This window comes from Mesoplodon mirus (genome assembly GCF_964341445.2).
Source record: "Mesoplodon mirus genome assembly, chromosome: 8".
Classification (NCBI taxonomy): Eukaryota; Metazoa; Chordata; class Mammalia; order Artiodactyla; family Ziphiidae; genus Mesoplodon; species Mesoplodon mirus.
The window spans coordinates 73,921,053-73,938,875 of record NC_138984.1 but is presented as its reverse complement, the minus strand read 5'-3'; the positions used below and the strand labels follow the sequence as shown (position 1 = coordinate 73,938,875).

The window sequence follows — 17,823 nt, the reverse complement described above, 5'->3', positions numbered from 1 at the left end:
TATGTAAGGCAAAGAGGTATTAAACTGAGAATGCTAGTTTCTTCCTTTTCCAAAAAAAATTTCTGCATACTTCTCCATCTCCCTCCTCTCTGCTTCGTTAGCTACGTGTGTACATGGAACATGTGTTTGTTTTTATTTTGTTAGTTTCATTGGTTTACTGCTTACAAAGATAATACATGTTTATTGTAAAAATGTCACTTGGCATAGAAAGGCTTAAGAATAAATTTTTTAAATTCCATGAAATGCTACTATTCAGAGATAACCAATATTATTGTTTTGGTAAACCTCCTTCCAAATCTCTTTCTATGTGTAGATACATAGATGATAATTTATATTAATGAGATCATACTATAAATGTGGTTTTGCACCTGCTTTTTTGCATCTAATAATATGTTGTGGATATTTTCTATGTTGATGAATATGGAAATATAGATCCTTTTTCAATGGCAGTCATTGTATGACGATACCATAATTAATTTAAGCTATCTCTTGTTGCCAGACACTTAGACTCTTTCCAGTTTTTCTGTTTAAGCAGAACTGCAGTGAATATTCCTCATGGGTACATTTTTGTGTGCTTGTCCAGTTGATTGTCTTCTTTGAATAACTTCCCCAATGTGGGGTTGTGGGTCAAAGACTATGCATGTTTTCTATTGTGATATGTATTTACATATTGGCCAGTGTCCTCTAGAAGTGCTGTGCCAATTTTACTTCTACCAGTAACACCTGTCAGTACCCAGAAAGTTTTTTTGTTTTGTTTTGTTTTTTGCTGTATGCGGGCCTCTCACTGCTGTGGCCTCTCCCGTTGCAGAGCACAGGCCCCGGACGCTCAGGCTCAGCGGCCATAGCTTATGGGCCCAGCCGCTCCGTGGCATGTGGGATCTTCCCAGACCAGGGCACGAACCCGTGTCCCCTGCATCAGCAGGCGGACTCTCAACCACTGCGCCACCAGGGAAGCCCCAGAAAGTTCTTTTAAATGTCTTATCATTTTTTTCATCTTCATTCAGGTTCATTTTATTCACTTACAAAAATCAGGATGAAATATATCAGTAATTCTTAAAAGTTTTAGAATATTAGGACCATTTGAAAACTGTTGACCAGAAACTGGAACTATTGTTCCAGAAAATCACAGCTGTGCAAAAACACAAAACTTTTACATAATACTTATGAGAATTCACAGATCCTTTGAAGTCAGTTCACGGACTCTTTAGGATTTCATTCCATGAATCCAAGTGAAGAATCTCTGAATGAGGTGATTTTAAAGTTGCTTTCTCCTTTTAATACTAACACACACATACATCTTACACATACATCACACACTCATGTGCACACAGAATTTTAATGTGTACTTGGAAAATCTTTGACATCTGCTTGATCCAGAACCTAGTCTCCTTGTGATCTGTGAAATCACTTGAGTGTGTATAGTTATTGGAATGAATTTCTATTTCAGGTTCTTCAGTGGCGAGCCCACCAGGAAGAGGTAGCAAGACTGGAAATGGAAATTTCTGCCAAAAGAAGAGAAAAGGAAGAGGAGAAAGAGAAACTGTGGAAGAAGAAGGAATTGTTACAAAGAGAAGAGAAGAAAGAAAAAGTATTTATACTGTTGCTGTGAATGTGTGAATGAATGTTTAATTGCCTGATTGAGATTTGATTGACCTTGGTGTTTGGCATGGAAACCTCATAAGCAGTTCTTAGAAAGATTCATAAGGTTCTAGTGGAGTCTTGCTTAAATATATTTGAGCTTCAAAGACATGGAGGAGAACCCACTTTATTGACCTTCACAAGCACAAGTACATGTGATTAGAAGAGATGCTGTAGATAAAGAAAAGATAGGGTTTGTGATTGTTGTTAAATCGTGTACTAAGTAGGGACATGGCCAAACCAGAGGTACTGAGATACCATTTTGGTTGACTGCAGTACAGCAAATGACTATCAAAAGATGTCCTTGGGCTTCCCTGGTGGCACAGTGGTTGAGAGTCTGCCTGCCAATGCAGGGGACACGGGTTCGTGCCCCGGTCCGGGAAGATCCCACATGCCGCGGAGCAGCTGGGCCCGTGAGCCATGGCCGCTGAGCCTGCGCGTCCGGAGCCTGTGCTCCACGACGGGAGAGGCCACAACAGTGAGAGGGCCGCGTACCGCAAAAAAAAAAAAAAGATGTCCTTATTGGGAAAATACATTATACTGCGGCCAGTACAATTCATGGAATACCAAAAGGCCCTTTAAAGAATTTACTTCTTGGTTTATTATGTGTTAGATTGTTTGGTGTTTCATATTGATACAAATTCATCATCTACTTTTGAACGAACATTGTTTCCCAATCTTCAAAATATTAATCAAAACACTTATTTTTTTAATTTTTAATTTTTATGGGGGGGCTGTGCCATGCAGCTTGCGGGATCTTAGTTCCCCAACCAGGGGTTGAACCCATGCCCTCTGCAGTGGAAGCATGGAGTCCTAACCACTGGACCGCCTGGGAATTCCCCGAAACACTTATTAACAGCTTTAAAATGATTTCTGACAACCTGTGGAAAGTAAAACATATTCAGAGGAGATTTAAAAAAAAAAATGAGATATTTGTTTAGATATTTTGTTTTTCCACACCACAAAAGTGATAGAATTTACAGTAAAAAATATTTTTCTTTAAGATTTTATGACTTCTGTGGAAATGATTCACAAAAGGCAATTTATGATCAATTCCATAACATAATGAGAGGAACTTCCATTAACCTGTACACCTGTATTGGCTTGATCTGCATGATATGTAAAATATTTTCTTTTGGAGTTGCTTAAAGTGCTAAAAATGACTAATTCACAGTCCTTGATGAGTAAATTTTTGCTTTTGTGAACACAATTGATACTTTATATGGTCAACCAGGTTTATGAAGCTCTTGTCTAGAAGTTTTTCCTTTAAAATTAAACATGAGGGGGAAGAAAAGGCACTATGGTTTTTTAGCTAGAAGTCAGATTTCTGCACTTTATACTTCAGTTGCCATTATTCTTGCTTGTTTTGTGCTCTTATATCAGCAAATTGGTGTTGAGTCAGCATGTGTAAAAAACAACACGTAGAGAAGTTATATGATTTTTGACAAAGTAAGCTGCAAAGAAGACGGAATTTACAGTCTAACTTCTAAGGAAGTTGGGTGGTTTCATCAAGTCCCCATCAAGAGAGAAACTCATTAATATCAATCATGTTTCAAATAACATAGGTGAACTATACACATCTCTGTGGGAAAACTTAACAATTATTAACTGTTATGAAACTACATATCCTTAGAGATTTGTCATCTACCTGGGCCCCTTGCATAGCCCTTCCTCTCTATGAATTAGTATAATCATGAAAAGTAACGTATTTTTAAGCATTTGTTTGCATGTAGTGTCATTTTAAGTGCCATATAAAGAGATTTAGATACAGTTCCCCTTTCTGGGAACTTACAAAGACAGTGAAAGAATACACAAATTAGTAACTCAAGTATTGAGAATTGAAGTAAGTGCATTTCATTGTTAAATTTGAGTTGGGGAATTGGCATGGTTATACAGGAATGGATAGACAGACTGCTTGCTGTTTTCTCCTCAGTCTCTTACATTTCTGGAAATGAGAGAAAGGTGTTTTGAAAGATGAGAGAGAGACCTTTATTAGCTTGCAGATAAGCTATTGACATTTGGCTTGAAATCTGCCCTGACACCAAAACAAACAGTGATGGAAGGAATAATTAAGCTCTAAGCCAAATTCATGGTCAATCTCTTGAAAGTGTATGGGCCCGAGGCATATATTTTATTTTATTTATTTTCTTTTAAAAATTATTTCTTACATTTAGAAAAAAAATTTAAAATACAGAGATTGATGTAATAAATACATTAGTACTCATCACCTAGCATTGAAACTGTTGACATTTTTCATTGTTTCAGGTTTATTTTATTTTATAGATAAAGTTGAAGTCTTCTTTTGAGGACTTAACTCAGTACCATTTGCCTTCTTACCACACCAAAGGCAATCTCCATCATGAATTTTATTGCTATCTTTCAGGCTATCTATTGCTTTTAATCTATTTTAATATGTATTTCATTTCTCTTCTCTCATGAATATTATCACACTGTATTATTCTGCAGCATGTACTTTTTCATTTACCCTTACATTTTGAGATATAGCCATGTTAATACACAGAGAGCTAGTTTATTCTTTTAATGGCTATATAGTGTTCCACTGTAGAACTAGGATACCATTTATCCCTTCTTTTAGTGGATGACATTTAAGTTTCTTAAGTTCTGTTCTTGAAAGTGTGCTGCAGCAGCTGCTTCGTACACATTGACCAGAGCATGTATGCACAGCTTTCTCTAGGATGTACCTGGGGTGGGAATCACTATGTTGCAGGATGTGTATGTTTTCAACTTTATAAGACTTTTTTTTGGACTTTATAAGACATTAAAACTATTCTTTTTGACTTTTGCCAATATGTTAAATGAGAACAGTATCTCAGTGTTTTAAATTGGATTCTCCTGGTCACTTGTGAGATTGGAAATCTCATGTTTATTGGGCAGTTTTCTTCCTCTCTGAATTGCTTATTCATGCTTCTTGTCCATTGTCTATTTTTTCTTTATTTAATATATAGATGTTCTTTATAAATTCTGAATATTATTTCTTTTTATCAGTTACATGAGTTGCAAATATTTTCTTTCATTTGTCATTTGTCATTTGCCTTTAAATTTGCCTCAGTGTCTGTAGTTCCACGGAAATTTCAAACGATCAAATAACCGAAGTTCTTAAACTTTTTCTTTGTGAATTGTGCTTTCCTTTATGAACTATGACCTGGTAGTGAGAACATCTCTACAGAGAGCTTTTATGTTTGCCTCTGCTAAGGGCCCTATGCGTTTTACTGGCCCAGGACCAGTTTGTATATTAACTTTGATACTTGGGACCCATGCTGTGAGCTGGGAGTGGGTGCTGACTTAGCACTCATGCACAGCACTTGGGTTCTGCACTTGGCCCTTTTCTTCCTCTGGTCCCAAGCAGAAAGTTAGCTCCTTTGTCACTCTCCTGGGGAGTGGTCACGGTGTAGCTAGTTTCCCTTGTGTGTATGGACAAGTCCTACATGACTTCTTGCTCTTCATAGGTAGCTTGGTTCCTGCACCCATGTGCACAGGTCCCACAACTAACACTGAAGGCCTGGCCACCAGCTCCTCAGACGTATCTCAGGTCCAGTTCTCCCCAAGAGTCACTTGGCTTTGGCTCCTTCTCACTGCTCTGACTTTGAGTTCCATCTTTATTTTCAGCACTGGGACACTGGGTGTGTGTGTGTGTAGTTGTGGTATAGTTTGTCCAAAATTTCTGTGTTTAAAGTGGGAAAAAAGATTTCTATGTCAATTCAGACATACTGACCAAAGTTCTGACTACCTTTATATATACTAACCGCAAATCTAGATTCCCTTTGTTTTAACTATTTTACGTGTTGGAGACAAATTTTAGTTCTTCAGTGCTTAATAGAAGCTTGGCAGAAAACCCCCTACAGGCAGCCTCCCCCTGACTAGAGACTAGTTGCTTTATTACCTGGTGTTCTGTCTCTCCCCATCTACTGTTTCACTTGCCTGACTTGACTGTCTCTTCTCGTAAGAGAGCAGCAACAGAGGTAGAGAAACTATGCCATGTGTAAAACCCCACATTAGGATTTCTGAACAAGAGATCAGCTTTATCCTAATTCTTCTTCCCAGTAATTTGTCTTTTAGGAAATAGTATTTTCTTTTTGCGGGAATAACATAATTTGTATCCAGTGGCAAAGTTTATCCTAGTAGGTGCCCAGCTCCTTGCAAATGTACATTTATTAGATCACTTTTTTCTTTTGTGCTTTAAAACTCTAGTTGAACATAATATTCACAGTTTTCATAGTGTTATCTCAAGACTCAAGGAAAGTTTTGATTCATAAGCTGTTAGGTGACAATGGTAATAATATTTCAGAAGCATCTCTCCACTTTTGCAGTTGTCATGGTAAAATCAAGAGATGATGCCTTTCCATAAACTATCCCTAGGAGCTATTGTAAGAAACAAGATTACCATGCTAGATGAACCTCAAAATGCTTGATATGTAATATTGGTCCCAGAACCACCCTTTTACTGGGAATGGCTCTTTGGATGGCTTGAATAACAAAAAAATTGCTCTGCATCACAGCATTTTAGGAGGTCTTGTTGCTACATGATGCTTGGCATTCTGTGGGATCCACGGCGAGGATATTTTCAGCCTTGCTCCCAAAATGGAGATTTTAAGCAAGGCTCACAGAAAAAGGAGACATATCCCTTCCTTGATTTATCATGTCACAGTTCCCTCCCAATTTTCACCAACTCTGAATCCAGCATTGAAACCACTCATATTTTACAACTGAGGGGTGGGGAACATAGTCAGAAAAGTCAGAATAACTCCACCAGCCATGTGACCTTCAGCCTTACCTCAGAGATGTTTCTGGGGAGCCTCAAGTGACATTGCACCAGTAAATACCAATAGACCCAGTCTTCAGTAGAACCTTGGCTCTTGGGTGCTTCCCCTTGTCCTCAGGTGACCTGGCAAACACTCAGAATTATATTCATCTGACAGATAACCAGGGAAGAGAGGAAAGAATCTAAAACAAAAGAGGGTAGGCTATCTTAATCAGAATGCAGGTGAAAGGGATGGAACAGTACTACTTATCAGAAGATTCAAGAAACTGTGCTTAGGAGGGAATCCAGAGTACATTCAGATCAAAGCCATTCTCTCTTATGTGGGGATTTATGGGTTCTTAGGAGAGTAATTCATCATGATATTATGAAATCTCTTCTCCAGTGTTTATCAATCTAATAATATACTGATCTAAAGAGCCAAGAGTAGAAAAAAAGGTGGACACAGAGAACGATAAAAAAAAATTCCCAGGTTTTAAACTCTGCTTCTTCAGGATTGTTGGGACTTAAAGGGGCCAATGAATAGCCCTGTGACAGACAGCCTTCTAAGATGGGTCCCGAGACTTTCTGCTGTCCTGGGATACATACCTGTATAATTGCCAGGACTGTAAATACCTAATTAGGTTATATTATATGGCACAGACAATGTTGAGAAAGGGAGATTATTTGGGTGGACTTGACCTAGCCACATGAGCCCTTTAAAAGCAGAGAGGTTTCTCTGGCTGGTCACAGGATGGGTAGCCAGAGATTTAAAGTATAAAAGGGACTTGACCCACCATTGTTGTCTTGGAGATGGAGGAGGTCACATGGCAAGGAATGTGGGTGGCCCCTAGGAGATAAGAGTGGCCCTAGCTGACAGCCAGAAAGGAAATAGGACCCTGTAACCTCTAGTCCTATAATTGTAACAAACTGAATTTTCACACACACACAAAAAAGGAATGAGCTTGGAAGCAAATTTTTCTCTAAAGCTTCCAGATGAGAAATCAGTTTTGGCAACACCTTGATTTTAGCCTTGTGATGTCATGAGCAGAGAGCCCAGCCATGCCTTGCTGAACCTCTGACTTATAGGATTCTGAGCTAATAAGTGAGTATTGCTTTAAGTTGCTAAATTTGTGGTAGTTTGTTACACAGCAATTTAAAAAATCAATACAGATTTTGGTATCTGGATGTGAAATGCTACTCTAACAAATACATAAAAATGTGGAAGTGTTTTTGGAGTTGGGAAGTGGAGAGAAGTTGGAAGAATTTTGAGGAGCATGATAGAAAAAAGACTAGAATGCTTTGAACAGACCGTTAGTAGAAATATGGATAAGATGTGGCTGATAAGGGTTCAGAAGGAAGCGATGAACATATTATTGGAAACAGGAGAAAGGAGGATCACTGTTATGCAGTGGCATAAAGCCTAGGGAATTCTGTCCTGCAGTTAGGTGGAAAACCTTCCTAAATAATGAACTTCATATTAATGAACTAAGAAGATTTCCAAGGTGTTGAAGATGCCACCTGGTTTTGTTTTTTGGGTTTTTTTTTTTTTTTTTGCTACTTATAGTAAAAAGGAGAGAGATAAATTGAGGGAAGAACTGTTAAACTAAAAGGAACCAGGACTTGATGCTTTGGGAAACTCTCCATCTATCCTAATGGCAAAAGACTCTAGAGTTAAGAGTTTATTTCCAACAGCATGGCATAGGGAAAAGACTGAAAGTGTGAATGTACAACCCTTTGTTATAGCCTCGAAAAGATCAAAAGGTCAGTGTATCCATTCATATAAGCAACACTTCCAAGAGATAAGGGGTGTTTCTCATAGATATTCTCAAACTAGTGAGCCTCAGAGAAGTTTAAGGGCAATTTCTCTCAGCCACATCAGCAGGAGGCCAAGAGAGAGAAGGGTTCATCTCAAAAAGACCTGTGTTTATTGGCTTTTTTCTAACAAGGTGAATCCCATAAAATCCACAAAAGCCCATTTGGTTCTTGGGGAACCAAATGCTCTGGGGAGCAGAGGGAGGGAGAGGGAGAGAGAAAGACTGATTTGTCTAACTGGATCCCACTTAGACTAAAATGACTTAAGATATACTGTCAATTTATGTAATATACCACTGGGGACCAACTGAATTGTGAACACAAACAAAAAACACTGTGGCAGCACTCAGTCATGCAGTGACATTCAGATAATCTCAGATTGGTTTACAACACTTTTTTACATTTTTATAAAATGGAGAATATGGAATATAAAAACTCTCATAGACTCTTTCGACCCTAAAAACATGTCTTTGAACCTCTCTGAACGCCAGTTTGACCTCTGCTCTAAAATCTGCCCACCCAGATCTCTCACTGCAAGCATCTCTGCAAAGGGACCACCTGCAGCTAGAGCTGAAGTAGCCCCATCTGGCTGAGGACCAATCTGTTGAACTACTTCCCACTCTTGGTTTTGTGGTGCTCTCAATTACTAACTCCTAGAAATGTGATCTTGCAGTCAAAGTTTGAGCGGGTGTTTTTCTTTTAATTTTTGGTCCTTTTATTTGAAAATCTGATGAAATAGCCAAAATATTGGCGCCATAAAATCTAGTAGGTAAATTAACTATCAGGACATTACAATGGTCAAAAAGAAAAGATAGTTAACGTGTATTTTATGTAGAAATGACTCCAGAATAAACTGGGGGTTCAGACTTTATCTTCTGAATATTTAACCAGTCCTCTGAATGATATTGTATGAGTAAAGAAATGAATGCAGTATGGGAGAAAAGAAAATAAATCAAGGATCATATAATTTAAAAATATTCATAATGTTCCTTATTTTGTCATTAAAATTTAGAAATGAACATTAACATAGCTTATTAACTGATTATGACCTTCTAATATGAGTCAAAATGTAGGGTCAGCTCTCAGTATATGAGTCAATAGGTGACAGAAAAGTAGGATGGTAATCCAAGAGGCTCACTTTTCTGGTTTCCATGTCTTTTAAAAGTGAAGATTTCCATTAGAACTTCTTTTTTAAAAGTGGAAATTATGGAATCTTCCTACTCTTTGTCAGGACACAATTTTAAGAAAAAGTCAGATGGAGGGAAAAAAATACCCTAGATGATCAAGAGACAGATGTATTTGTTTTTCTGTAAAAGATTTCCCAGTAGGCAGTTTTAAAAGTCTTAAAAATTAACTCCAGGTGTCAATTTTTGGCTGCATTTCTGGCTAGGTCTTGATTATTCACAGTGATATGATTTAATTAACAGAAACCTATACAATGCTTGCTATGTGCAAGGTACAGTTCTATGTTCATTTAATCTTCTTAATAACCCTAAGGGGTGGGTACTAATATGATCTTCTTTTTATAAATGAGGAAACAGAGACACATAGAGGGAATATGATTTCCCCAAAGTCACATAGCCATTAAGCAGTGCAATTAGGATGTGAACCCTGGAGGTCTAACTCCATCGTTCATGATTTTAAACACTGTGCTGTGCTGCCCATCACTGTGATTGCTGTTTGCTATTAATTTTGTGATTAATCAATTTTGAGAAAACTTGGTTTCAAACTGTTTGCTTTAGGGTAATTTTCATGGCTTTGATCCTGTCCTAGTGTACTCAGAACTGTTAGATTGATAGGTAATTGATAATTTAAAATCTCTTTAGTAGTCTGCTTACTAGGAGTATTTCTTTCATGTTTTACAGGTACACGCAGTCTGTCTTATTAATATTCTCTCAGAATTTCTCTCCTTGGGTTAATGAACCACTATAGCCAAACACTTTACAAGAAGCCAGACCATTATTGTTTGATCACAGTTGAAGTGTCAAGTATAAGACATGTGTTATGAGCAGGTTAAAAAAAAAAACAAAACAGCTTCATTGCCTCCTTGGTGTTGCTCTTTTGTTAAGTTGACTGAAGAAAATATTAACAATTTTGATTGTGTGTTGTTTTTTTTTTTTACCTCTCATTATCTTATTTCACAAGAAGAAAATTTCCACAGGCTTCCAACATTGCATCTACCAACCTATCAGAATCTGTACCCACTCCCCACCTTACCTCCTTTCACAATGCATTAAGTATCTGTACTCCTGTCTATGGTCAGCCCCTTCACTTATGCACAGAATCCTATTCCCTCTCTCCTACGCAAGGTCATCCAAATCTCTCTCCCACCACCACTTCCCCCTTTTATTCTAGATCTTTCCTATTAACCTATAAATATACCATTCTCACTTGTATTTAGAAGCACACTCTCCCTTGACCTCATGCCTCCCCCGTTAAGAAAATCTCACCATCCTGTAGCCTCTACACACAGTTCTCGCTTCATCCCACCCATTGTCTCTTGAGCCATTTTGTCCCTCGACTCCAGCAAAGCTGTGCTTGTCAAGGTCATCAGTGATCTCCATGTTGCTAATTCCAGGGGTCTGTTCTCAGTCCTCACTTTACTTGAACTATTAAGATGGAGGTGATCACTGCCTCCTCTTTGGAAAACTTGATATTTAGCTTCTAGGAAGCCATCAGAGGATGGCTTCTTTTATCTCACTGGGTTCTCTTTTTCCATAAACTTGGATGGATCCTCCTCATCATTCTAAGTCTTGGAGTTCCCTGGGGCCTCAGTGCTCTAAGTATGTGTACTTTCTAGGGGATCTCAACCAATCCAATATACTTCATATGCCATTTGTATGCTGACTCAAATTACCAATTCGTATCTCTGGTCTAGATTTCTCTCTTGAACTGCAAACTCACACATCCCACTGCCTCAAATCTAATTTGACCCAAATGTAATCTCATTTTTCTCTCCAAACCCACTCTTTCCCCCATATTCCTTTTCTCAACAAATGGAATCCTATTCTCCCAGTGCTCAGGCCAAAAGCCTTGATATTCTGACTCTTGTTTCCCCCCCTCACACCCTTACCTATTGTCATGAATAGAAGGCTCTGCCTTCCAAATCAAAACTATTATAAACCTCTTACTCTTCTAATCCATTTCTCTGCCTCCTCCCTTTCTCTTCCCTCCCTCCCCCTCCATCGATCTCCCACGCAACAGAGTGATGCTTTTAAAAGGCATGTCAGATTATGTCATTCCCCACATTATGCTCAATATCTCTTGGATCTCATATCCTGTCACTTCCCCCATCACTCCTCCTGCTCCAGCCATCACAGCCTACTTCTTCCTCCTCGAACACCCTAGCACATGTCCCCTTAGCCTTTTGCACTGGCTGTTCCTTCTGCCTGGAAGAGTCCTCCCCCAGATGTCTGTATAACTCACTCTCTCACTCCATTCAGGGTCACGCTCAAACGTCATCAAAGAGAATGTCTATCCTTGACTCCAAACTTAAAATAGCATCCTCCTTCCTTGTCACTCTGTCCATTTACCCCACTTTATTTTTTTCTTGGCATTTATCGTTCCTCTGACATATCTTTAGTTATTTATTGACCGTCTTCTCTTTCTCTTCTAGAATGTAAGCCCCGTAAAAAGGGGGGATTTGTCCATTTTCTTCATTGTTTTATCTCCAGTGCCTGACACAAGGCACTCAATAAATATTGTTTGAGTGAGTGAATTTAATGAATGAACAGAATACAACTGTACTTTGATGTTGAGATATAGAGGAAAATATGCCAAACTAGGAGGCCCTAACAAGGTGGATGACCTTGAGCAAGATATGTAGGCTCTGCAGGATTTTCCCTCCCCAATTGTAAAATGAGGTGTTTGAATTAAATGATTGCTAAAATCACCTCAGCTCTAAGAAGTCATGATTGAATGACTCTGAGGTTTGATTACTTTTCACTTTTCGCTCTCCCTGACACTTCAGGCTTTGAAATACAACATCCTCAGTATATATACTCCCTTTTTAATGAACAGTGAAAACAGAGAAATTAAATAAGATTACAGACAAATTCATTTTAGCAATATCAACATATGACATGATCATTATGTAATACTTCAATGCGCAGACTGAAAATAGACCTTACCTCTAAAGTAGACATAACAGTTATTTTTAAATCCACCTGGAATTTCAATTAAGAGGGAGATAACTAATGTGTTTACACCAGAATACTTTCTTGGCTCATCATGCTCTAAGGACATAAGACTACATCATGGTAGAAAATAGCTATTGCCAATTCGAGTAGGCAGCTCTGCTATGGAAAAAATGCTCACATAAGTGACCAAAGTGAAATCACCTAAAAGATTCATGTTATTTACTTACACATATAGACATCACCTACTTCCAAACAATTTATAATAAAGGCACTAACGTTGTTGTGCTAGATATCTACCCATTGGGGCGTATCTACTCTCCATCCTGCTCTGTGTCCCAGGGAGTTGTCCTATAGAAGGCTCCCTTGCCCTCTGGCTTCTGGTTGGGTTCAGTCAAAGTGGAACACTAGAGATGAGGATGAGGGAGGAGAGTGAGGTTGGGAGAGCTGCTCCCCCAGCTCCTGGCCCTGCAGAGTTGTGTTGACTAGCTGTGTCCTCCACCAAGGGTCTCAGCCCCTGTCAGGTGGCCCTCCCCACACAGCCTTCTCTGGCTCTGGGTAAAGCAGCATGGCTACTACATGATCCCTTGTGATTGCCCTGCATTCTAACCTTCTTTGTCATTGTCCCCTTATTACATTCTTCTGGATTTAACCTAATTTTGAGTGTGCCATCTGTTTCCTATTGGGAATCATTAAAATAGAAAATTAGTAAGAGAATAAGAGACAAAAAACTAAGAGGATGGGAATATAGTTATGTCAGCAAACTAAGACTAAAAAGGGGTGCTGTAATTGAACATGGTTAAAGTTAAAAGGAAGCATTTAGCTCTTATTTGCTAATAATAGACAACATCTAGCACATCAGGAGCTGGCAGGGGGAGGGAGGCAAACCACCCAGAAGAAAGCATTTTCAATAGAAGTTTTACTGAGTCTAAATCAACCCTTATATGATATTGTGTTAACCTTTATAAGGCCTATGGCATAAAATTAAATAATAGTTCTGTGAAACTTTTCTATAGAAAGTGAAAATAATGCTGAATGCAAGGTAATAAAAAGTGAAAATGTTATATACAAGGATATACAGTATTTTTGTCATTTAATTTGATATGGGAATAGAGTTTAAAAACTTCCAGAATGAATAACAGTCATGTCCCTTAGATATTCCTTCTAAATTTTGATTTTTTTTGGACAGACTTTTAAAACATCCTTTTGTAATTATAAAGTCTTTTATGTCCATAGTAAATAGTTTGGAAAATACAGTCAACCACACAAAATACAATAAATATCACCCAAAATCCTAAACCACTAGCAAAAGATTAATAACAATGTTCATATATTCTTTTTTCTATATACACAAAGATTTTAATTTAACTAGATAATACTGCATATATTATTTTTAACCTGATTTTTTGTGTGTATGTGTGGTATGCAGGCCTCTCACTGTTGTGGCCTCTCCCGTTGCGGAGCACAGGCTCCGGACGTGCAGGCCCAGCGGCCATGGCTCACAGGCCCAGCCGCTCCATGGCATGTGGGATCCTCCCAGACCGGGGCACGAACCCGTTTCCCCTGCATCGGCAGGCGGACTCCCAACCACTGCGCCACCAGGGAAGCCCAAAACCGGATTTTTTTCATTATCAATATATCTTGCATATTTTCCTCTGTATTCCTACCACATAATTTTTGGTGTTTGCATAGTGTTTCATTATGTGAATAATTGCATTTGACCAATTTCTTATTTGGTGGTGTTACAATATTTCCAATTTTTTTACCCTTTTAAGGCTGTAATGAACATACCTGTATATAAATCTTTGCATAGGTGGCTGCATATTAATTCTTAAACTTTATTTCTTAATTCTGAAGGCTTTTGCTAGTTGTTTCCCTATTTATTCTTCAGAAAGAGTATGACAATTTACCCTCTTCCTGTAGGTAGATGTGCTTGTTTATCAGATTAGAGATTGGTGGCAAAAAAGTTCAAGTTTAGGACAATGAAAATAAGTAGCTGAAATACAAATAGTCTGAATTGTGGACTGAAAGGAGATCCATTAAATTCAAATAACCAGGCAGGATGGTGGAAAAACTGACTTTTTATTTTTAAAAACCAAAGAACTAGCTTTGATTTCTTATCCATGTAGAGAGTTTTCCCGTCTTTGCATAAAGAATGACATGCAAAATAATTATTTTGGAGCCACAGAGATCTCTATACCACAAAGTATAGAAGAGATAATGTTGGCTGAAAGGTTCTGAGGATGGAAGTGACCAAGTGTCCACCTTTAGCCCAAAAAACTTTGAATCTGGCTTCCATGGACAATTTGACTTAGAGAAGTACCACACCCTTGTGCTCTTTGGGGATTAAATGTACCTCTACACCCCACATGACTAAATGAATTGGTTCACTGATGTCTGTGGTCTATCATTATTTTCTGTCTGGATACTTTATTAATAGTTTCGGATTTATATGAATTGATATAAGAAAAGTACTGTGTGCAGTGTTGCCTTTCCATATTCTTTTCCACTGGAGTAGTTTATCTTGTACCTCTCATCTGCAAGGTGCAATACACTGGATACAAATAAATATTACAGTATAAGGCATGTTCCTTACCTTTCAGAAGTTCACACAAGTGTGTGAAAATTTACTTGGCAAAATACAGATGATTGTCAAATAGATCGCATAGAAATAAGAGTGAGGCTTCGGTTGGTGGTGACTTTATGTGATACAGACTCATCTACATGGAACACGTGGGAAAATTTTAAAGTAAAAGAATGACTCTTTTTAATGAAGAGGCCCTGCTGTGTTTTCATGCGGAGCAACAACACTTTTTCTGTGGGTGCATATTCCAGGCCAAATGTAGAAAAGGTGTGAGATGCGAGGAATTAGCTAAGTAAATGAGAATCTAGAGAATGGAATAAAAATCACTCCGCCTCAGTGGTTTATGAGGAAGGCAACTGGATATTCTGTACTTCATATTTCATGTATTTTGTATATCTGGTTAAGAATTATGACATCCTCCTGAATAAGTCATTAGAGCCTTTGGAATAATGACCTAGGAGTAAGGTATAGAAGATTGCTTGAAATCAGAGACCAAACTGTCTTCCTACTCTAATGCTTTAGTCCTAACTTTCTGGTTTCTATGTGTAAATAAGAAATTCTTCTTCCATGCAATTATAATTTTTGGACTGAAGGAATGAAAATAATTGAATGGTTATGTAATATTACTCCAAGTTTTTAAAAATTAAACTCTGATATACTCTTAATACCATAAATGTCCTGTTTACTAGTGGAGCTTTTAACTGGAGACAAATTGTTTGGAAGATTACAAAAGTAAGGTGGGATATAAAAATGATCTTAAACCCTCTGAAAAGATAGCACAGCATTACTTTGGCTCATAAATCTATATAGAGAATAGTTTCTTCAGTTTGTTTATACTTTTATGGGCTTAACTCTACCCAAATGAACAAAATGTGGGACTACGAAAGAGGACTATCCAGTACAAATCAGAGATAACAAGCGGAGATGGGGGATAATGAGGGCCCATTTTGGTTTTCAGAAAAGTAAGCTTTTTCTAGAAACCTTATCTGCAAGTCTAGAAGAGACAAGCTTTAAATTCACCTCTTACCCCATGCGCTAACTTTCTGGTTCCTCTATCGTTGGAAAGTTATAAGGATCACTAAAAAAATCTAAACAGTAGTGTGTTTAAAATCTGTGTCTCAACAAATGTTCCAAAAGGCTAGTTAAATACTCTTAACCTTAACTTTAGTTTGAACCTTGCAAAGCCAATGTTTCATGACACACACTTCCTGCTCTTATTAATTGATGGAAAGTAATGGAACTGTCCTAGGGAAATGTTTAGTTCAGACTCTACCATCCTGCAAATAAAACTGCTGGCCTGGTTCCCATCCATAACTTTGTTATTCTCAGACCAGAGACTAGAAAGTGCTTCCACTCACCTAATGATGATCACTTAAGCCCTTCTATGTGTTATTTACAATACAACATACTAGGGATACAAAGATGAATAATGCAGATCAATATGGAAAGTGTTATGCTAAGGATACATAAATAGTGCCTTAGAAGGTACACCTAGTTATGTCTGCAGGAGAGGGGGAAGGAGGAAGCCTGAGAAAGCAAAGCTACAATTGAGTCTTAAATGATGGACAGGAGGGATTTAGCAGGTAACAAGGCAGGGAAGAGCATGCCAGGCATGTAGTAAATGTCCAAATATATCAGTAACAATCCAGTGTTAGACTCTCCTGAAAAAGAATCAAGGAATACAAGGCAGAACAAAGAAGGGAGGGTAATAAATCTTTTTTTTTTTTTTTTTTTTTTTGCGGTATGTGGGCCTCTCACTGTTGTGGCCTCTCCCGTTGCGGAGCACAGGCTCTGGACACGCAGGCTCAGCAGCCATGGCTCACGGGCCCAGCCGCTCCGCGGCATGTGGGATCCTCCCGGACCGGGGCACAAACCCGCGTCCCTTGCATCGGCAGGCGGACTCCCAACCGCTGCGCCACCAGGGAAACCCCAGTAATAAATCTTAATTAAGGATCATTGGTGTGCCAAGGATTGAGCGAACATTTTCTTTTTTTTTCAAAATATTTTTGCTATTATTATTATTATTATTATTTTTAATGAAAAGATGGAATTGGAGCTAGGAGCTCTCTCTCTCTTTTTTTTTTTACTATTTATTTATTTATTTGGCTGTGTCGGGTCTTAGTTGCGGCACGTGGGATCTTTTGTTGTGACATGCAGGATCTTTCGATGTGGTGTGCAGGCTCTTCACTGTGGCATGTGGGTTCTCTAGTTCCGGCGCAAGGGCTTAGTTGCCCTGAAGCATGTGGGATCTTAGTTCCGTGACCAGGGATCAAACCTGCGTCCGCTGCATTGGAAGGCAGATTTTTAAAATTTATTTATTTATTTATTTATTATTTTTTAATATTAGGGTTTTTTTAACATCTTTATTGGAGTATGATTGCTTTACAATGGTGTGTTAGTTTCTACTGTATAACAAAGTGAATCAGCTATACATATACATATATCCCCATATCCCCTCCCTCTTGCTTCTCCCTCCCACCCTCCCTATCCCACCCCTCTAGGTGGACACAAACCACCTAGCTGATCTCCCTGTGCTATGTGGCTGCTTCCCACTAGCTATCTATTTTACATTTGGTAGTGTATATATGTCCATACCACTCTCTCACTGGAAGGTGGATTCATAACCACTGGACCACCAGGGAAGTCCTACTAACATTTTCCCTAGAGGGTTCAGAGGAAGATTCAAGGAGATGGCATTTGTTCTGGTCTTAATGGTAGAATAAAATTAACAGGTGGAGGAGGAAAATGAAGTTATGCTGGTTGAGAAAACTGCAAAAGGCAGATAAACATGAAAGTGCATGATCACCTTTTCTCTTCTATTTACGTTCACACTCTATAGATCTTTTCCAGTCTTGTAGCATCAAATAGCATTTGTAGCATTTTAAGTAGATATC

The 17,823-nt window shown here is 38.4% G+C and overlaps 1 protein-coding gene across 1 annotated transcript in view; it reads left to right on the top strand.

Annotated features, from left to right (window-relative positions):
• The window catches only part of CCDC148 (coiled-coil domain containing 148), a gene marked incomplete at its 5' end in the record, with an annotated part of 281,923 nt that overhangs the window by 208,589 nt on the left and 55,511 nt on the right, over nt 1–17,823 (top strand). Inside the window, 1 exon segment of the mRNA XM_082630314.1 lies at nt 1,448–1,588. Coding sequence (XP_082486440.1) covers nt 1,448–1,588 — 141 coding nt within the window.